Source organism: Callithrix jacchus, chromosome 14 (genome assembly GCF_049354715.1).
Source record: "Callithrix jacchus isolate 240 chromosome 14, calJac240_pri, whole genome shotgun sequence".
NCBI classification, from domain to species: Eukaryota; Metazoa; Chordata; class Mammalia; order Primates; family Cebidae; genus Callithrix; species Callithrix jacchus.
Genome location: NC_133515.1, coordinates 23,605,899 through 23,627,774, shown reverse-complemented (window position 1 = coordinate 23,627,774; position 21,876 = coordinate 23,605,899). Strand labels below are relative to the sequence as shown.

General features: G+C 46.1%; 1 protein-coding gene across 1 annotated transcript in view; it reads left to right on the top strand.

The window, feature by feature from the left end:
* ACOXL (acyl-CoA oxidase like) overlaps positions 1-21,876 on the top strand; it is a 389,909-nt gene that overhangs the window by 308,053 nt on the left and 59,980 nt on the right. Inside the window, 1 exon segment of the mRNA XM_078348358.1 lies at positions 11,002-11,074. Within this exon segment, the coding sequence (XP_078204484.1) occupies positions 11,002-11,074 (73 nt within the window).

Here is a 21,876-nt window from a genome sequence, read left to right as displayed (position 1 = left end):
GGGCCAGCTAACCCTACAGCTTTACCCAGACAGGTGGTGGAGCACCTCAGTCCCATCCTTTAGGGCTTTCCTTCCCACAGTTGAATCCCAGAGAATGGAATTTCTGGTGTTCTTGAGCTTTTGGAAGTCTTTCTTTGTGTATTTATTTATAGTAAAGTTAGCATATACTGCTTCCTACTACCTTACTGGGTTTGCCTCTGAGCAATGCTTCTTATCTTTTTCTATTTTGCAGAGTTTCTTTGAGGATTAAATGAAATTACACGTGTGAAAGCCCTAGGGCCATATAGCGTAAAGGAGTTCCTGTGCAAAACGTTAGGGACAGAGCAACTCTAATCCCCCACTAGGCAGTGAGGAAGGACCCACTGCCTCCTCAACTTTCATCTGAAGAAACTGAGGCACAGAGAGGTTACTAAGTTGTCCAAAGTCACACAGTTAAAAGAGGCAGAAGGAAGACTCAAATCCCAGCAGGCTGCGACCATTTGCCCATGTTGCAGTGCTCCTAGTGCTTGTTGGAGGTGGATTTGGAAGCTCATCATTTCTAAAGAAGCAAAAAACAGGCCGGGCGCGGTGGCTCAAACCTGTAATCCCAGCACTTTGGGAGGCCGAGGTGGGTGGATCACGAGGTCGAGAAATCGAGACCATCCTGGTCAACATGGCGAAACCCCGTCTCTACTAAAAATACAAAAAATTAGCTGGGCACGGTGGTGTGTGCCTGTAATCCCAGCTACTCAGGAGGCTGAGGCAGGAGAATTGCCTGAACCCAGGAGGCGGAGGTTGCGGTGAGCCGAGATCGCGCCATTGCACTCCAGCCCGGGTAACAAGAGCAAAACTCCGTCTCAAAAAAAAAAAAAAAAGAAGCAAAAAATAAAATATAATAAGCCCTTCCAACTTTTTAAATGTGTTTTTGCTGTATTGTTTTGCACTCTGTGATTAAAAAAAAAAATCGTACCTTATATGATGGACTGCAGATATCTAGTCTACAGCCGCTGCTCATTTAACATCTAATATCTAAGTAGTTTCAAAATATGGTTACATTAGTACCCAAGTTGATAGGCAAATGTAAGACAAAAAGTAAAAAAAAAGAAACGACTTGCACCAAGTATACTGTATTTGTGAGTTTTCCACTGGGAGCAGGACAGACAATAAGACCTTCTAAACTGTGAATAAAAATAGAAGCAGAGGAACTCTTGACTTATCATAGACACTCTAGATATAATTTTGTATTTAAAAATATTATTCCATACCACATATTGTAAAGTTAAACATGTTTGCAATAAACATAAATTTAAATGTAGGTTTTAAAGGACATGTTCTAATCTCTAGTCTACAGTTTGCTAAAAAACAGTTAGCAAATAACCTTTGAGCTCACATGATCCACCCACACAAAAACCAAAATGAATTACAGAAAAAACAGAAAAAGCAACTGTCTGTTGACAACCAGAGTTTCTTTCAGCTCTTCCAGTTTTTCTTCTATAAATAATCTGTATGTTTCAAATGTGGCCATTTTCTTTAAAGGTGCCTCCTGGCATGTTCTTATTTCAATGTGTCTTAAAAACAAGAATTAAATGTGTAAATGATGGAAACGATTGAGTTTTTGGAGAGGAGATCTTTAAGATACATGCTATTTAGATATCAAAAGTGTCAAAATGAAGCATTAAGATGATGTATTCTTTCTTCAATGCATCTGTTTATCTTTTGTGAAATCTCGAGTTTGATAAATCACCAGAGTTAAAAACATCATTTTTAAGCTATCATAGATCCCAGGTGCCAGGAGGAAAAATAGTGCTTTGTCACCTCTTTATGAATTTACCTCTCTCTTTGCCTATGACTTATGAGATTTTATTTGCAGAGAAAACATAATGCTCTATTAACTTGAAAATGATGGCTTTTACTTAGAAACATGAGAACCACAGAGGGAAAAAAAAGCAGCATTTGTCCTCTGAGATGTAATCATTTAACAAGTTTTGATATCTACTTAAAGTGGCACAGAATGTTAGAGGGGAAAATGATCACAGGGTGACTAAAAGTGAGATTGTCACCAGTATTTCACTTTTGTCTACTGACATGTAGAATCTCAGCTCTGGCATATGAAAACGGATATTAAATACTTGGTGAAGAAATTTTATATAACATTACTGTAAGTAGAGATTGGTGACACCTATCTCTTGCAATTCTTTTTTGCTCCTGAAAATCACTCAGAAGTTCTCTCTTTATTGGCCACCTGGAAAATAAAGTAATTCTCATGGATTTTTATAATTATGGGTGAAAATTCTCCTGTGTCCAGGAGTGCAGTAAAAAAGGACTTGTAGTAGAGATGGCTTCTAACCAGTTCTTTCTGTGAGCTGGAAGATTAAAATGCATGAATCACATAAATTGGTTAGTCTAGAAAACATAGCATAGCAGAAAAAAATGGCTTTTAAAAATGTTCAAAACAGCTGTTTCTCAGTATGTAAACCAGTTTCTTGGTAGAATAGATATTAGAGTTCCTTGCCTTGTGCATATCTTACCATTCTTCAATCCCAAGCAGTTTAAGACTAAATAAATTTTATGCAAACCGATTCCGGGCCATGGGCATGCAGTTGAGTTTTTCTAGCAATTGTGCTATTTTAAGGAGACATCCAGGTTCTGCCCTGACACCAGAGGTGCCTGGTGTGCCTGATGTCCCAGCTGCATAGGACCTGTGGCAGCTGTGGGCAGCTGAGCTCAGTTTGCTCTGTTCTTTCTTCTTGCAAGAAGCATGCAGACCGCATTGGTCCTAAAGAATAAAATCAAAGTATTGCCTCAGACCATAGGACCAATGCAGCAGAAGGCCCTGGAGAAGCTGTGGCTTGCTCCATCTCTCAGCCTCCTACTGCTGCATGAAAAACAAACACTGAAATGATAGAGCTGCCCCTCCCAAATCTGGCATCTACTGTTATCCTTCAGAAACAGTCGTGATGTGGAACACCTTTCCTTCATTCCCTTATCCAGCCTTCTTGCCCCATATATGTTGAAGGCCTGCCATGTGCCAGAGACTGTGTTACACTCCGGGAATAAAAGGTCCAGTACGAAACAGCCCTTGCTCCCAAGGAGCACTGATCAGAACTGAGATGAGAGCTGGCATGGACTAGGAGGCCCTGAGAGAGCACGGAAGAGACACAAGTTGGGCAGGGGGTGCAGGGTCCATGCGGCTCCCCATGAAGTTCCAGTGAGGCAAGTAGCATTTGAGACTTTGCCTTTTGAAGGACAGGTAGGATTTAGCTATCAGGAAGGTGGAAAGGACATTCTGCGCAGATGGAAGCAAGGAAGGAGGCATGAAGTGCTTGGGTGATTCGGGAAAGTGCTTTGGCTTGGTGTGGTCAGAGTATAGGGCCAATGTGAGGGTGAAAGCAGGGTCCCACAGGGCCTGCGTGCCCAGGCCAGTAGCTGTCACTGTCAACTCCCACTGTCAGTGCGGAGTCTGGGGAAAAGCTTTGGGATGATGTCTTCATGTGTGGAGGTGAACAGCTCTGAGGACGGGAACTGAGGAGCAACAGCAGGAGGCCTGGGTGGAGGGGTGGGTTCTGGAGGTGTGAGGGCGAAGGAGCCTGGAGGGCCTCCATGAGAAGGGTGAGGTAGGTGGAAAAGCCAAGGGTGACAACGGAAGGGCTGGTTCTGGGCACCAGGTGGAAAAGAGAGAACTGAGCCCACCTCAGCTTGGGAGTGTGGTGCATGTATGACCTGGGCCCACATATGCAGATGCCAAGAGGGGCACATGGCGGAGAGGATGGCAAGGCATCGTGACATCCAGGTCCTGGGCCTGAGCACTGTATTAAATGGGAGAGTGAATCCCTGCAGTGTGGAAAACAGGGTCAATGCCATACCCGAGGCAATTGCAGCTGTTCTATCCATTATCTTCCCAATTTAAGTGTGACACTAGAGGCCACAGCTGTTTGATTCCCAAAATTGGTTGACTCTTGTTCCACTGATGGGACAGTGGTGATGGCGGTGGCCTCCAGCTGAGTGTTAGTGTCAAAGTTGTCCTTCTGTGCAGGTGAAAGGGGGTCTGCAGGTGGGACAGAGCCATGCCATGGGGAGGCTCACACTGGCTGCTGGGGACAACACTGGAGAAGTGATGCGGTAACAGTGGCTGCTGCCTCTGGCCTTAACCTTGCTCTTGGCTAAGACTGAAGCAGGCCCCAGGAGGCAGCCTTTGGCTATGGTGAGCCAAGGCCATGTCAAATAGGGGAGTGCATGCCACTGTCCACCCGGGGAAGGGCCGCCCCCTGCACACAGGGAGTCCAGGGGTTCCAGAAGGGGTCTAGATGAGCTGTGCTGTCATCTCTTCCTGAGTGAATGGCATGTTTTCCCCAAGCTGAAAGGGCTCTGCCATTCAGGAAAGCAGGCGACCACTGTGAGTGAAGGGCTTGAACAGGGAATGACAAGGGACCTGCCTTGTCAGAAAGAAGATGTTTGGGAGAAAGGCCAAGAAACACCATTGAGAGAACGAGCCTGGAAAAGTGGGCCAGGTGGGTCATGGGGAGTGCTGGCTGCTGCTTCATGGAGGTTGGCCTCTGCTGGGCAGCAGGTGGCCTAGGAAGGGAAGGAGCTGGAGAGTAACTGGCACACCCAGATTCCCTGGAGGGAAAGTTTCCTGACTTCATGGGATGTGGTGCTTTGGAGAAAGAGACCCAGAGTGGAGCTGGATGGACAATGGAGACCAAAACAAGTGGTGTGACCAGCAAGTCAGGGACAAAGATTTGCAAAGAGATGGCGGCAGTGGGGGTCAAAAGGAGGGTTGGCACTGTAGAAGCAGTGGTCTGTTGCCATCCTGGAGGAGGCTGTCCCCTGGGAAGTGCTGAGATCCCAGTGTTTTGGGCAGAAAACATGTTGAGACTTAGTAATAGCCCAAGAGCTTATCTGTCAGAGAAGAGATGCATGCTGGCTCCTGTGGGCTCCCAGGTGTGGGGCCAGAGAAGGGATGGCCACACCTGTTATGCTCTGCCACTTTCTGGAACAGAGGCACTCTCTGACAGGACAGTCTTGGTGGAGGACAGGACAGTGAGCAGGGCTCTCACCCTCTTGTGGAGGTACCCCAAGGGCCAGCTCCACACCCCCCACCACACCTCAACATGCAGGAGACTGGCTGCACTGTCACTGCTTATTGCCAAGAAGTTAAACCCCTGTCAACCCTCCGTGTTGATTCTGAAAACAAAGCCAGAGTTCTTTCTGCAAAATGAGCCTTTTTGTTTCTCTCTCTCTTTCAACATTTCTCTGTTGTGTTATGAAAAAGAAGTGGGTGGGGGACTTCAGAAGCTGTCTGGAGTGGCAGACAGCTCTGCGTGACAAGCTGAGAGCACCGCTGTCACCCACAAGTGGGAGGAGAGGACTGAGGGACAGTGGCCACAGTGTCCCACCTCCTGCTGAAGTCAATAGAGAAGGAGTCAACAATAAGGGGCCCCTGGCCAGGAGCCTCAGATATGGGTACTGGAGAGCCTGACCCTCAAGGCTCCCAGGGAGAAGCTGGTAAGACACAGGGCCTGCTGCTCCTGGTGCCAAGCAAGCCTCAGTAAGGGAGGCTGTTGCCTCCGGAGAAACCTGGTTCCCAGAGGTGCTCAGCCATCGAACTCCTCCAGAGGAACTGTCCATGGGTAGGTGTCAGCCTCCACATTTCTGCCATCCCTGTGAGGCAGCTATCTTCTTTGTCTTCACTATAGGTACCTGAAGTGAGATCCACATTCCCCTACCAGACTGAAGACTCAGCTGGTGCAGTCTCCTCTTTCCAGGGACAGAGGGCTTGGGTGCTGAAGAGGTCTGGGTGAACCTGCTATTTTAGCCCCAGGTCTTCTTTCCCTACCAGGAGTCTGCCCCTCCCATGTGGGGCCCAGGGCAGAATTACAAAGCAAGCTTACACATCTGCCCTCCTGCCCTGATAAATGTGACTTCATTCATCCAGAAGGCCAGATTCGAATTTAGAATGCCCAGACTCCTAGCAGTCGTGTGAACCCTGCAGCACAGTAAGAAGCAGCCCCTCAGCCCACCTCTCTCTCACTGCGCCTCCAGCTCCACCCCACACCGTGCAGATCCTCTGGTCTAGACAGTCAAGGTCTGTCCACACCCCTGCAATTGGCTGCCCCTTGGTTACCCCACGGGTCTAGAGTAGACACAGCAGTGGTGTGGCTCACTAGCAACAACACATCGCAGAAAAGAGGCTTAAGGTCAGGAAACCAGAGTGTTGGTCCCCGGAGGAGTGAGTGCAGGATCCAGGTGAGCAGTCCCCGTAGCCCCATGGGCAGGGTCCTCTAAAGCTTAGCCTCAGAGGCAGGGGTCCTATTACCCAGGGCCCTGGCACAAAGATTGAGAGAGAAGCTGAAAGGATTTCTGAGCACTGCAGCCCCAGGTGCAGTTTATAGGTCAGGGTGAATTGTCCCTGCATGACAGGTGCCCAAACTGACCAGCAATATTTTGAAGAGGAAAATCAGTACAATGGTATTGTGTGTTTGTTTTGTCTTCCCCCTGATTTGAAACAGCATTTTATAATGAAATTTATTCTGGGTGCAACCATTTCCTTGTTTTAGGTATCTCCCATCTTGTAAGGTTCTACCTTGCAGCAGCGACTGCAGGGGATGAGGCCATTGTAGGTAATTTACTGCTGATTGCAGCACATACAACAAAGAGAAAACCTATTTCATGCTGCTCCATTTTTTTTTCTACAAAATGACCCTTTTTTACTTGAATCAGGTGGTTAGTTCCCTGTGCTTCCTCTTCCTGATCCCAACTTCAAAGCTACCTGATATCTAAAAGTCTCTTGTTCTCCCTTCTTTTGTCACACAAAGGTAGAAAGGTTCAACCAAGGAGAACTTGATTCTACTCAGACAGGTGGAAGCTTCGCCTCCCACTACCGCCATGAGTGGTACTGAAACACTTAAGAGCAGTTGAGACAATAAATGTTGAAGCAAGAAGGTGATTCCACTGAGAGTCCCTTAGGGAGGCTCATGCCCCAGGGAGACCTTACATTCTGTCGGCACTTGTTTGGTTGCATATCTTTTTTTCATTAGGCAGTCAGCCCCTTGAATCAGCAGCAAAGGTAGAGGAAAGCAAATGCGACAAATGCTTTCATTTTGAGGTTTTTTTCCCTTCTATTTAAAAGTTGGGGAGGAAGAAGGGAGGGATGTGAAATGTCAATTTGTCATGAGGCTTCTCTTGCAAGTTGTCAGTGAATCAGCTATCAGGGAAAGTGGCTGCACAGACCTGTTCTCATGACAGTGAGTGAGTTCTCATGAGCGCTGATGGTTTTATAAGGGGCTTTTCCCCCTTTTACTCAGCACTTCTCCTTCCTGCCACCATGTGAAGAAGGATGTGTTTGCTTCCCTTTCTGCCATGATTATAAGTTTCCTGAGACCTCCCCAAACCTGCAGAACTATGAGTCAGTTAAACTTCTTTCCTTTATAAATTACCCAGTCTTGGGTATGTCTTTATGCAAACCTAATGGTTTTTACCCCTTCCTCTCTTTTGTGACTTGATAGAAATGAGAGTGGGGTGAGGGGAGAGAGAAACCTGCACTGGCATAGGAGCCAATGTCACACCGATATCTAGGGTGGGGGGAAAAACTGAGACATAGGGGCATGCTGCTTTTGTGGGGCCTCTGTTCTCAAGGTTGGTTCTAGTCATTTCTGTAGAAATGGCTGTAGGCTGCTAGCCACATGATGCTCAGCTAGTCCATTGAAGGGAACTGTACTGAAGTCTGGCCTTGTGTTCCTACTTCAGTCCAGTTCTACAAAATGGGGTCATGGTTGTGGACATGCTGGACGTGATGGGGACAGGACAGACTCTGGAATAGGATCCAAGTTCATCTCCTGAGCCCTCTGGGCAGCCCAGACATCTAAACACTAGAGACTGATTAGGAAAGAGAAACCCCATGTGCCATGTGTCACATCAAGACATTGAACAGGGAAGAGGCAAGACTTAGAGAAAGCTTTGTCCAGGAACCTGAGATGGAGTACAGACTTGCTGTCAGCACCATTTCTTCATACACAGCCTCACACCTGCTCCAGCAAGTGGGCTCCAGGCTCCACACATTACTGATGAGGAAGTGAGGCTCAGCAAGGCTGTGACTTGTCCAAGGAGGTGGCAGCTGGACATGGCAGAGGGAAGGTTTAAAGTCAGGTCTGTCTGATTCCAGGCCTGTGTTGAGACTACTTCCCATCATGGCCCTGGAGAAGGGTGATGTATTAGTTCTTTCTCACACTGCTAATAAAGACATACCAAAAACTGGGTAATTTATAAAGGAAAGAGGTTTAATTGACTCAGAGTTCTGCAGGTTTGGGAAGGCCTCAAGAAATTTACAATCATGGCGGAAGAAGCAGCAAACACATCCTTCTTCACATGGCGGCAGGAAGGAAAAGTGCCAAGCAAAAGGGGGAAATGCCCCTTATAGAACCATCAGATCTCATGAGAACTCACTACCGTGAGAACATTATGGAGGGTAACCACCCCCATGATTCAATTACCTCCCACTGGGTCCCCTCCTGCAACATGTGGGAATTATGGGAGCTACAATTCAAGATGAGATTTTGTTAGGGGTACAACCAAACCATATCAGGTGAGATCCTGGCCAACCTGAGGATACAGTGAGGGAGCACATGGCCCAAGATGGAACCCTGCATGAGTGAGAGTCAGGAGCCATCAGGGTAGTTTGCTTGGGGAAGAGAGGTTAGGCCTGGAGTGGTGAGGAGGAATGAAGGCCATAGGCATAGGGCTCTAGCAGGGCCAGGCTCAGAGTGGTGGCAGCAGTGGGCATGGAGGCTGGGAATGAGCAAGAAGGTTCTCCAGGGATCAAAGTGACAGTGCTGCTGTGGAAAGGGATGCATCCAAGGGATATCTTCATACAAGAGTCAGCAGACATGGGGTCCTGAGGGAGGAATCAAAGAATTAGGCTCAATGGCCTAGTGACTGGAGGATGACAGTCCCACAGAAATGGGAAAATGCTGGAAAGAGCTGGCTTGGTATGGATGTCAATTGGTTTGGATTAGATGTACAGAGTTCAAGGTAACTTGAAGTGGGTGCTATGTCTGTGACAATGAAAAGTATTATAGTGGAGTCCAGTGCACAGGAAGTGAGAAGCATGAATGCAGGGTCACCACAGAGAAGGGAGAGCTGTCAGTAAGAATCCAGTCACTCTAAGGAAACAAGTCAAGTGTTTCAATTTCCCTGACCTGCACTAAGTAAGATTCTAAGTTATAGCATAAACCTTTATCAAATAAAATAGCCGCCTTAAACCAGTGAGCTGAAGAAAACCTAGCACTTGAATTTATAGATTATTCTTTAGCCATCCTCAGAGATCAATATGTTGTTACACCAAATCAGGTCACAGCAAAAGTCCAAAACTGAGAACAGAGTTGGGGGAGAGAGATCTTACCTACAGGGTCTTTGCCAGGCTGCTGTATTCTGAACAGGTGAGAGCAAAAGCATTTGTTTCAATTTAACACAGCTTGGGCCCTCATCTCCCTGTACAAGTTTCTGCTGAGCCTCTTTTATAGGCAAAGTTAATTTTTAAAAAAGATTAAATTGATGGTTCTATGTAATTAACACTGGCTTCAGCCAATTGAAGACTGGGTGGGTATATGCATTGGAGAGGCTGTGGAAGGCAACACTGATCTCTCTATGGATCCTAAGTATGTCTTGACTGGATAAGAGCAAAATTTAGACTTGGAAGAAATAATCAGCACCAGATATGACGAATAGCAGTTGAGACTGCATGGAGTAATTTAGTCAGAGATGAAAGCAGTCTAAGGAATTGTATTTTAGAGTAGCATTGAAAACTACAAACAAACCTACCCAGACAATATTTTCTTGATGAAAATTCAATATTGCTGATATCATTCTCTTTAAAATATCTGTATTTGTAGACATGACATCCAGACATGCTTGAGTCCAAATCATTGGAATCCAACTGTCCCTCAGTCTTGAGGCTGAGTTTAGCTCTGCCCACCTTTGTGGGATCTGTAGGGGTTGCATAGGACCAGAGGGCAGTAAAGGGCTTTATTGGCTGGATGGGTGGGCTTGGGATGTTCAAGTGGAGGACTGAGTTTTGCTCTACTCAAAGATAAGAGGCCCAGCTGTTCCCAGCAGAGAGCAATGAAAGGTTACAGCGGGTAAAGAGAGAGTGCAACTTTGAGTATAGCAATCAAAGGTTAATCTGGATGGGTTAACTTGGTAAAAGCCTTAATGCCTGTCAAATAAGTGGATTTAAATCTGGCAGCGGCAGAGAATTGTGGGAGCATTTTCAAGCATGAAATAATATAGTTAACACAGCCTACAGGGAGGGCAGTCTGTGGCTTATACCAAAATAAAAATTGGTGACCTCATAAGTGAGCCTTTGATGAGAACCTGGCCACAAATATGAGAAGGGGAATGTAATTTGTATAAATTTTCTAGATTAACATTCCTAGAGCTTTCATGGCCAATTTCAATGTACGATTAAAACTTTTTTTTCCCCATAAGCCTTCTTAGATTACTCTTCCCTGTTCTCCTTGAGAAGGCTGGTTGGAGAAAGATGACTTGATATATTTGGGGGAGCAGGTGGGGTATGAGTCAACATTTGGGGCCATAAACCAGGAAAAGAGTTAAAGCCATGGAAGTCATGATGGAAGACTGAGATTTTAAAAATTAGCACTGTCAAACTTACAAAGGCAGGTGCAGTTCTCTCAGTGAAGGTCCCAGGAAATGGGGACACAGTGTCGTCTCTGGGGACAAGATGGCCCACAAGGAAGCTGAACCCAGGACCTCCTGGCAGCTTAGGGAGGACGTTTGCTGATGGGAATGGCCTTGTACTCTGATGTAATGACTCTAGCTGATGGGGTGGAGAAGTCACTGTGTGGGGGCCCCTGACCCATGCATGGGACAGCTGGGGAGCTCTGCCATGTCACCAAGGAAGGACGAACAGCATACCATTTACGTCTGTTGTAACCACAGCGTCCTCCTTCATATCAGAAGGGCTCAGAGTTGGAAGTGAAGTCATTCACCATTTCTATTTCTCTCCTTCGTTACCTTAGAGCAGTTCTTCCTGGCAGCGAAGAGCTGTCCCAACCAAGAGGACCAGACTTTGTTAATGAAGGTAGGTTATCAGATAAAGAACTTATTTCCTAAAGGCTCAGAGTGTTTTTATTGCCCCGAGGAGAGTTTCATTTTTACAGGCGGGAGTAAATTTATCATCTCTGAATCGTGTGCTCCAGGGGGATAAGCTTGTCATCGGCGAATTGGCGGGTTGCTGGTTAATGAGCACCACTGCTGCCTGCGGAGTGTGAGAAAGTGACAGGAGAATGGGTGTCCACACGAGTGGGGAATCTATTTAACTCTCCAGAGGGCTCAGTTGGTTCTAGTTAAACTTACCTGACAGAGTCCTGATGCTTTTTTAGCAGATTTATGAGGCTTGGCCAAGTTCCACATCTCCCACTATATTTTTAATTAAGACAAGGATTCCATACGTTCCCAGTCTGCTGCTTCCTACTTTTGTCACCTTAAGAAATGCTACACTAATTAGACTGTTCATATTCACCACCAGAATGAGCATCTCATGTCATAGATTCTTTGCCCTTGTATGGAAGAAAAACTCTTTTTCCTTGCAGTAACAATTGTTTTTTTACCTTCTGAATGACAGGAGCAGAGGCATTTCCAAATGGCATAACCTACACTTAGGCTGCATACCTAGGTGAGCCAAAAGTGTGGAGAACTCTGGCAAGCTGCCCGCCTGGATTTAATTAAAACTTTGTCTTTGAAGCAGAGAGCAGTAAACAGCAGCAGATCACAAAGGTACACAAACATACTTTCCCACCAGTGACTAACACTCATGCTTTCACCCAGAAACCCTGCAGACTGACCGTGAGGCACAAACATTTCCATGATGTCACTTCAGTGCAGTACCACCAGGAAACCACGTGCACCAGGAATTGCATTGCTTTACCTAAAAACCTGTTTCTTTACCAGGTGTCCTCTGACTTTAGAAATGGGTGGAAAAAATAGGGTGTCACTCTGAGGGATTTTCAATTCATTTGCCTAAGATGTGATATTTTTGGTCTTAAAAAAAAAAAGCTTTCAGTGATGCTAGTTTTATAATAAAGAAGTGCTGCCTAAACCAAGTGTTGGGTTTGCCTGGGAAACCTGATTTGTCAGAGTCCTGGGCTTCTGATACACTGACTTAGAATGACATAGATTCAGACACATAGGCATTTCTTGTTTTGCACACTTAATTCTCCATTTCCTGCTTTAAGTTCCGTTTTGCAAGGACCTTTCCTTCCAGGTACGGGCTGGCTTTCCATTACTCCGTGACCTTGAAGCAGCTCTTAGGCCCTGGATGCTTACCTCTTTTCTCTGCTCACTATTCAAGGTGATGAGGACACAGGGCCTTTGGTCTTTCTTCCCTCCATCCAGTGTTTTCTCCTACCATCTGCTTCTTGCTTCCTTTGTTCTTCGCCTACTGTTCATCCATCACCATTTTCAGAAGGTGAAACTCCTGGGCTCCCATGTAGGTTACATGGGCATCTCATAGGTATTGTGGGGTAGAGAGGCAGTGACGGAGCCCAGCCCCAGAGACCATACCTCCAGACCTGCTTCTAGTGGTCCTCATGGCCTTCGTGACCTGGGATGCCACAGCCCCCTCTGAGTTTTTTCGTATCTAGAACGAGAGCTGAAAAGAGATGCTATTCAAAGGCCCCTCCTCCTCTTACCATATCAACTTGTTGCTAACTTTTATGATGTCCTGGCTGGCTTCTCTAGCACATTTGGTTAGAAACTAGCAGTTTGGGGTTGGGACAGGAAGCCTCAGATGGCCTGAGGTGTCCTGGAAATTGTGTGATCTCCAGTGGCATTCAGTATTTTGTGTCTTACCTGTTGGTTTCTGCAGACGGTGTGGCCTCAGCAACAGAGGACGATTTCTGTGGGTGTTTTCTCAACATTTGCAAATATTTGAACAGGCATTATCAAAGAAAGAAGTTTCACTGAACAATAACGTGTGCTGAGTTCATATATACTGAAACTATTTTATGATTTTTTTCAGGAGATTGAGGCTTTCTAATGTCACATATCAGAAGGCACTGTGTGTGTGACAATGGTATGCTGGGTTTTTACAGATGTTATGTGAGAAAACCTATTCAGGGCGACAGTAGGTTATTTTGACTACAGTCAGCCTGAAGGTGATTGTATGTTTGCTCTAGTGAGCTACCCAGTTTGCAGACTGTCTGCAATAATTTCACATATTTAACTTAACCTCATGAAAACTTGTTGGAGGCAAAAAACAGATCTCAGCCAAATATGATACATATTTTTTGAGACGGAGTCTTGTTCTGTCGCCCAGGCTAGAGTGCAGTGGCAGTCTCAGCTCACTGAAACCTCTGCCTCCTGTGTTCAAGCAATTATTCTGTCTCAGCCTCCTGACTAGCTGGGGTTACAGGTGTCCACCACCACACCTGGCTAATTTTTTGTATTTTTAGTAGAGAGGGGGTTTTCTCATATTGGTCAAGCTGGTCTCGAAATCCTGACCTCAGGTGATTCACCTGCCTCAGCCTTCCAAAGTGTTGGGATTACAGGCATGAACCACTGCACCCAGCTGATATTTTTTAAAATTATGTTTTGCATGCATATTGTTGCATTCCTACATTGTCAAAAGTAATCGAGACCTGATGACAAATATTTAAAGGGGCACCATTAAAAATATGGCTTGTGTAGAGGCATGGTCCTTGATTGTCCCAGGCAGCCTAATTTTGAATCAAGCCAAAAGCCCCTCCCTCAATCACACAGCTGCACCTTGCCTAACCTGTGAAGATGCTCTATAGACAGATTGCCAAGAAGATGCAAGAGATGAACTCACAGCTAAACAGATGGTTGAACCAAGGTCAGATCCCCCTGCAAAGACAAAAGCACTGAGATTTTGAAGATGGCACAAGCCAGAACTTTTTTTTTTTTTTTTTAATTTTTTATTTGATTATAGGTTTTGGGGTACATGAGCAGAGCATGCAAGACAGTTGCATAGGTACACACATGGCAGTGTGCTTTGCTTTTCTTCTCCCCTTCACCCACATTTGCCATTTCTCCCCAGGCTATCCCTCCCCACCTCCCCCTCCCACTGGCCCTCCCCTTTTCCCCCCAATAGACCCCAGTGTTAAATGAGAACACATGGACACAGAAAGCCAGAACTTTTATCTGACAACTAGGAAGAGCAGGAGGGACAGGAAGAGGAGTGACTAGCCCCATTGCACAGCTCGTCCGCCGGCAATAGAATTAGGACCAGAAAGCAGGATCCCCAGACTCTCATGCTCGACTTCTTCCTGGGGAGGCCCCACTCAGACGAGCAAATTCATAGAAAACTCTACCACACCACCCCTTCACCACAAGAGCACACACAGGAGGTGTGACTGCCATGGAACCATGAAGGCTACTGTGGTGGCAGGCTTGTGGAGTCAACTCTCAAGGCTTGTTAATCACACCCTTCTTTCTGAGGGTCCTGTAAGACCAGAGAAAGCCAGCTTCTCTGTGATTCAGTTTCCCATCTACCAGGCGGAGGTAGAAGTTGTTACTGGCTTAAGGTTTGCCCACCACTGCAGACCTGAGAAGGGGCTAGGGAAGCAATACCCAAGAGTAAGGCAGCTGTTATCAGGGGTTGCATCTCAGTGAGACTTCACTAGTTTGAACCATAGAACAATATTCAGATTCCATAAATTACTTATTTGACCCTGTTGGTGTTTGATCTCCATACCTACCTGTTTCTTCACTGATTCTTAGTTCTATGGCCAATTAATCGCTTCAGTGCCTCTCAGTCGCTACCTTGGAGAGCCCATTTGTCCTTGGTTCCACCTGCACTCCCCTGTGACTCCAGGTGTCACCTGAGCACATGTCCAAGCAAGCTCAGCAAGTCTAAACCTCACCAGTCTCTGCCCTCCCACCCCCCATCTAGGAACTGTGGGGTAGTCTGTGGTGCTTCCCTGTCCTAGAGCTGCCATAGAAGGTCTCATGTGTCTGTTCATTCTCTGCAGCCTCTTTCAGGGTCCTCTGTCTCCCTCTCTCCCAGCAAAGAGTACCTGGACCTGATCCCTTAAGGACAAGTTTCTATCCCCACTCTGCCAGCAACCAGAATGTAACCTTGGGCAAGTCCCTTTTATCTTTTACCCTAATGTCCTCTTCCAGTAAAAGAGAGGGTAAATCAGACCATCCCAAAGACCCTTCCAGCGTCACACTCTCCAAAGTCATGAGTGGACATTGCTGACAATGCTGTAATTCTAAATATGCTTGAGAAGGAACCGACCTGGTCCTTTACCACTTGTCTCTCTCCTCCAGGCACTGCCAAGTAAACTTCTTTGGGTCCCACATCCTACATGTCACTCTGTGGATGCATTTCTAGCCTAACTCCTTCCCATCTTTGGAATAGGGTAATCACAGAACTTATCATCTAAACATGGACTTTTTTGTGAGTGAAAGGGGCGTTATTAAAAATGCAACTTGGATGGCAGGCATACTCCATGACTATTCCAGGCAAACCAGGGCGTTGGGTCAGACTAGTTTTGAATCAAGGCCAAACCCCCTCCCTCAATCAATCACATGGCTTGACTTGCCTAGCAGGCCTCTTTCTCAGTGCTTGGTCCAGACCCTCCCTGTCCCCACTCCCACCAGGACTGTCCCTCTTAAAAATCCTAGGCTGTTTAGGGTGGAAATTGGCAGGAAGACAGATCTCTTGGTGACAGTCTGCACTCGCACCATCATTTACTGAAAGTAAACGATCACACCCCCTGATTTTGTTCTGGCACATCGCAGAGTTTCTTACACATCTGGCAGCAGCTGCCTCCAATTTTGGTGGGAGATAACAGCTCCAGACAGGAGCCTCCATGGGACTAAAACTTCCTGAAGCCATCATCTACAGGGCCTCCCTGCCTCCATCAGATAAGCTGGAAAATATTTAAATAGAATGCACAGAGGAAAGTGGCCCTTGTTGGTAAATGTTTCTGACCAGGTCAGAAGATGAGAGCTAGTATTGAAGGAGGTTTGGCTGATGGGTTATACCTGGAGCAAGACAGTAGAACAAGGGTTGGCTTCCCTAATCTAGTGATGTTGAGTGAGTGCCTGGAACATTCCCCATGCTACAGCCCCACTGTGACCTGGCTTGGCCACCTTGCCAAAGGCATCTGACTAGGTACCATGGGAGGCTCAAGGCAGGACTGTCTGTGGGTGGATCTGATATCTACCACATTTACAACAGCAAACAGTAGCAAAAAGCAAGCTGACTGTAGGAAAATAAAACTTGGCTTATTTATAGCACTGTCTTGAATCTCTGCTCTTAAGTTGCAACCTTTGGCAGGGCTGTCACACATGAGCAGCCACCATGCTCCCTCTTGTTCTTGGTGGAGGGCTGGCTGAGGTGGGCAGGCTGTCTGGTGGTGCAACAGATGATACTTTGATCTGAGAAGACATATAGAACGGTTTTCATAGCTGCTGTCTACCCAGTGGGACATGCAGGGGCCCATCGGGGTTGGTGGGCACAGCTGCCAAAAGCTGCGGCCCAGGTAGAGCAAACCTGCAGAGACAGCTCCCTAGAAATGCTCCACTGATTGTGAGGTGTGGGAGGCTGAATGCTGCTGGAAGCTTCCTGAGCATTTCTTTTTCTTTTTCTTTTGAGTTTTTTCTGTGGGACCTGGAGTCTCTGCCTTTGTGACCCAGACATTTTTTAATTACATTTTAGGTTTTGGGGTGCATGTGAAGAATATGGAAGATTGTTGCATAGGTACACACATGGCAGTGCGATTTGCTGCCTTCTTCCCCATCACCTATATCTAGCATTTCTCCCTTAGCATTTCTTAACCAGTCAAGTAAGAATGCTGTCTCCAAAAGAAGCCTGGATGGGTATGGAAGGAGGGACTCCAGGGCTCCTTCCACCATGGTCTGGCCAGATGCAACCCTTTCTCTGTCTAATTACATTTTAAGAATTCAGACACATTTGAATCCTCCTTGAAAACAAAAATCTCTAAGAGACCAACATGACTCAACCTTTCAGTCCTCCATGCTTACCGAATACACCTTCTTCCCAGGCACAGGCATTTTTTCCTGGTCTGATGGAATCCTGTCAGGAATGAGGGTTTTCACAAAAAAACAATGCCTTTCCCTCAGCTTGGGAATGACTGTGCACGGAGGAGAAAGGGAATTTTCCACATGACCGCTCCACCGCTTTACCTCCCCGCAGAAGGTTTAGAAGCATCCCAGCAAGCTGGTTGTCTAGTGTTTCTTAAATTGTCATTGTCACAAAGATTCTTTCTGCTTCAATTCTCCCAAAGTTCTCCTCCTCACCACCCCCCTCCCACCTTGGTCCAAGGCAAAGTAATTGAACCATTCAGTATCCTGCATGGGGACTGGTCCTGCAGGACCAGGCAGGTGCCTTTGTCTGCCTTTGTGCTCAGAGAAGGACTTCGCGCCTTCGGTTCTCATAAGGTGTTCACCACGGCAACCCAAGTGTCTAAGCAGGGCATTTGCAGGGGACTGTCCCGGCCTCACAGGCGGTTAGCAGCAGCAGTTTGAGCCTGTCAAGTGGGCGAGGTGGGGTTTTTCCCTCTTTCCTGCATTCTAACTGCTTATTCTTCCTTTTCTCACCTATGTAGGTGGTTGCCAGTTTAAGCACCAAACCCAGCAGCCAATAATTAACTACACACGCCTCCCATCACGCACAGTGCAAACCGTAATGTCCTCCCTTCTGCAGGTGGCCCTTGTCATGCCCAAGGACCTCATCTTGGCCCCATGCTATTGAGAGAGTCCTAGGTCCCGACCAGCAAGGGCTTCCCTCTGCCTCTCGAGCAGAGGCACTCAGGGGCTGCCCATTGTGGCCACATGCCCTGTGCATGCACCACATGTACCCACATCACCACGCAATCATCTGGGGCTGGGCGTGGGATTGGGCCTGTCACGTGGGAAAAAGGGGACTCTCTTCTGGGGTGTGACTGCATTTCCAAACCCAGTGCAGGATGAATAGTGTCAGTACTTGGTCTGAATTCCCACAACATAGGTGATAAAGTGTGGCAGATTTCCCATAATATAGGTCAAAGAGAGTGGCATATAGAGTTGGGGGTGAACTGTGGTTTGGAATCCAGCCCTGGCCCCTTCTACCTTTCCCTCCACCTTCTCTTCTCTTTGCAAGTTAGAGCCACACAGAAAGAAGTAAGAGTGTGGGTGGTAGTGTGTCTAAGATAAGTTGTTCAACAAATGTTTACTAAGTTCCTTTTGTGTGACAGATAGTGTTTTTCTAGTACCTAGCTCACTTGAAGAGTATATTCTAATGTTTTTACATTTAATAAAAAAAAATTGGGAGGCTAAGGCAGGAGGACTGTTTGAGCTCAGGAGTTCAAGATGGCAGTGAACTATGATTACACCATTGTCTTCCAGCCAGTGTAACAGAGCAAGATCAAATCATGTTTCAGACCTACACTTCCAGCAACAAATGGTTTTCTCTCATTCCTATGCCATTGAGGCCCAGGAATACCTCTCTTCACTCGACAGGTCCCCTGCAAGTGACAAGCCTGTGGTCAAGTATTCTGCAAAGCTCAGCTCAAACCAACCCCCCAAAATATCAGTAACAACTATCCCTCTTAATGAAACTTCAATTATGGAAAGGGATCTTTGAGGCCCCAAGACTAACTTTTTAACTCAAAAAATATATATATTTAATGGTAGGATGCCAAGCTCCATAATAAGTCAGCAGAAGAGTCATTTTGGTGGCTGTCTGCACACAGTTACCATGGTTCCTCTTGAAAAACATTTATGATTGCCTACTCTGTGTCCAGTACTCTGCTAGGCACAGAGGGTGCAAATATCCATAAAACATGTCCCTCACCCTCAGGTAGCACCCTGACAAATAGGTGAGACAGACACGTTAGCACTTTGGAGTAGGCTAAGTGCTGAGAGGGAAGGAATTTGGGAAGCTAGTAGAGCACTCAGTTGGGCACTCAACTCAACATGGGTTTAGGGAAGACTCCCCAAGGAAGTGACATTTGAGCTAAGTCTCCATGTCTCTGCAGGAAATTAAATTTAACCAACTGTGTGGGTTCCACTGTGCATACTGGTGGTGTCGATGTGACACGTTGTGTTCTGAGTTTTCCATTTATAGAGTGTTTCAGGTGCACTGATGCATGCCTTGAGAGCTGACTGCCAAAATAGGGGGCCCAGACAGCTGCCTCCCCAGGGGAGGGGGGTATCCAGAAGCTTCCATTCTTGTTGTACACATTTCCCCAGATGACCTATCACTGTCTTGAAATTATAGCATTCAGTATTTCTTTCTTGGCTTGGAAGACTTTACGGGTCTTCTAGTAGCTAATGTCTAGATGTCTCTGGGAGGGAATGCAGCAGAAGCCATCACCAGCTAATAGTTGCTCTAGAATTGTTCTGAAAGCATAGTGTCTAGGCCAGGGGCCGGAAGTAAAGGGGAGGAAGGGTAATAGGGGATTAGGAGGGAGAAGGTGGAGGTGCTCCCTCTTTTGCAGCAAACAGATCTTCTCTGCTGTCTGTGCATCTGCACTTCACCTAGCTCCTCCACAAAGTTCTCCTATCAGTAGAAATGAGCCAATGTCTTTCTAATCCAAATGCCATCAGAAGCAAGCTCAACTTGTGCCGGATCACCTAAGAGGAGTATATGAGCACACAGATGGCAGCATATATGAAGACATTACACCTTCTCTGCCCCTTGATACTTCATTGTCAAGTATCTAAATAAATATCTAAATGGAGAACCAGCTAGGAAGCACAAATCCTGGTGTTCAGAAAAGCGCTCTGCCCAGGAGTGGAGAGTACAAGACTTTGGGGATGCTTACCCATGTGAGTCTAGCACTGGGCTTGCAGGTGGGGTGTTCCTTCTTGAATTCTCTGTTCCCTATTGCCTCCGTGCACAGCTCTGGGGGCAGAATTCATTTCAGACACTTTAGAAAACAGGACAGCAGGAGAGGAAATTACTACAGACTAAAGAAAATTAGAAGGATTTGGTATAGGTTGTATATAGAAAACTGAGAGCAAAATTTGGCCCTCAGAGACTAAAGTTAGTGGGAGGAGAAAACAGGGCCTGGCCAACACTTGTCATTTCACCATTTAAATAGAGATCAAGATGTTGAAGTGCCCAGGATACATCTCTTTTGTGAATTGCCCAGATCATGGAGAAATTTCATCAGGGAGCTTCTGAGATATGGATCCAGACTAGCAGACATTAACAGGATTACCAGGTGTCTAGAGGGATCCCAGACTTTTCAGCACACAGTGAGGGGTATGTAAACACCAAAGTTATATGGGAAGTCATGCTAGATGGAGTGACAAAGGTAGCAAAGTCCAGTACTCACACTGAGGCAGCTCCCTGCCCACAACCAACAACATTTGCACCCTCATTAAAAACTGGAAACATTAAAAGACTTGAAGATTTCTGCTCTTCGCACCTGCTTAACTCTTCCTCTTGCCCTTGCTAAATTTTAGCTGCTTTCTTTTTGGTTAATTTCACAATGTTCAAAAGTCTATTAGAAAAAAAGAAACCCACGAAGCACCACAGATAAAAACTTTAAGATGGGGAAAAAGAAAAATATTGGTTTGATCTACTCTCTTCCTCTCCCAGAACCCAGGAAAATGCCTGGTACACAAGAGATAAGGAAGGGAAGAATAAAAAAAGGAGGAGGGAATTAGTTCTGGATGAAATGTCAGAAAAATGGCCACCATGAAGGCCCCAATCTACCAAACACTTCCTCTTTTGGGTCTCCTGATGGATGTGTTTCATCTTCGGGAAAATATTTCCACCTTTATATCTTTTAGGAATGTAAAAACTACATGATGAGCCAGAGCAGTGGCTCATGCCTATAATTCTGGCACTTTGGGAGGCTGAGGCAGAAGAATTACTTGAGGCCAGGAGTGAGGAATCTGTGGGGATCGCTCCCGTGTGAGGCCTCTGGGAAATGGGACTCGCCATATGGTGAGCTTGATCCCGGACACAGATCCCTGGTTGGGGGAGTCGAGCTGAGGGAAAGCAGGAACCGAGAGAGGGACTATGCTATTCAAAATAATTAACAGACATTACTTTATGGTTATGAGGACTTGGGAGCATTGTGTCCACTTTTGGCTCCTTATGTTTTATTGCTTGATTGTGTTCATTTTGGACCCTTGTTACCTTCATTGTTAAATATTAACTTAAGTATTTACACTTGGTAACTTACTTACCGTAACTTACTGGGTGTAACTGTAACTTACTTACCATAACTTACTGGGTGTAACTGTAACTTACTTACCGTAGCTTACTGGGCGTAACTGACTTACTGGGCTTAACTTACTTACTGGGCATAACTTAGTGGGTGTAACTTGCTTACTGTAACTTAAGTATGTTGATCTGGCGTAAACAACATTAACTTCAGAAAAGTATATAATGGAACATATTGCAAAAATAAAATTGCTGCTTGTACATAGCCTAAGCCAGCCCTCCAGACTCTGCTTTTCTTTTTTCTTTCACTTCCGCACACTCTCTCCCTCAGGTTGAATGAGACATCTACGTTGGCAGTCTCCGGGACTCCCGCAGGTCAGTAGCCCCCCAGCAGATGTGCCAGACCCCAACACAGGAGTTCAAGACCAGCCTGGGCAACATAAATCTCTACAAAAGATTAAAAATATAAATTACCCAGGCAAGGTGGTACATGCCTGTAGTTCCAGTTATTCAGGAGATTGAGGATGGAGAATCACCTGAACCTAGAAATTCGAGGTTACAATGAGGTATGATTGAACCAGTGTGCTCAGGCCTGGGCAATACAGCAAGACTCTGTTTCTATAAAATAATAATAATAGTAAAAAACAGGGGGTGGGATGGGAACAAGGCAACTTGGTGTGTTCCAAAAATCCTTGCCTGATAGAAAGGGCAGCTAAGAACAGCCAATTGAT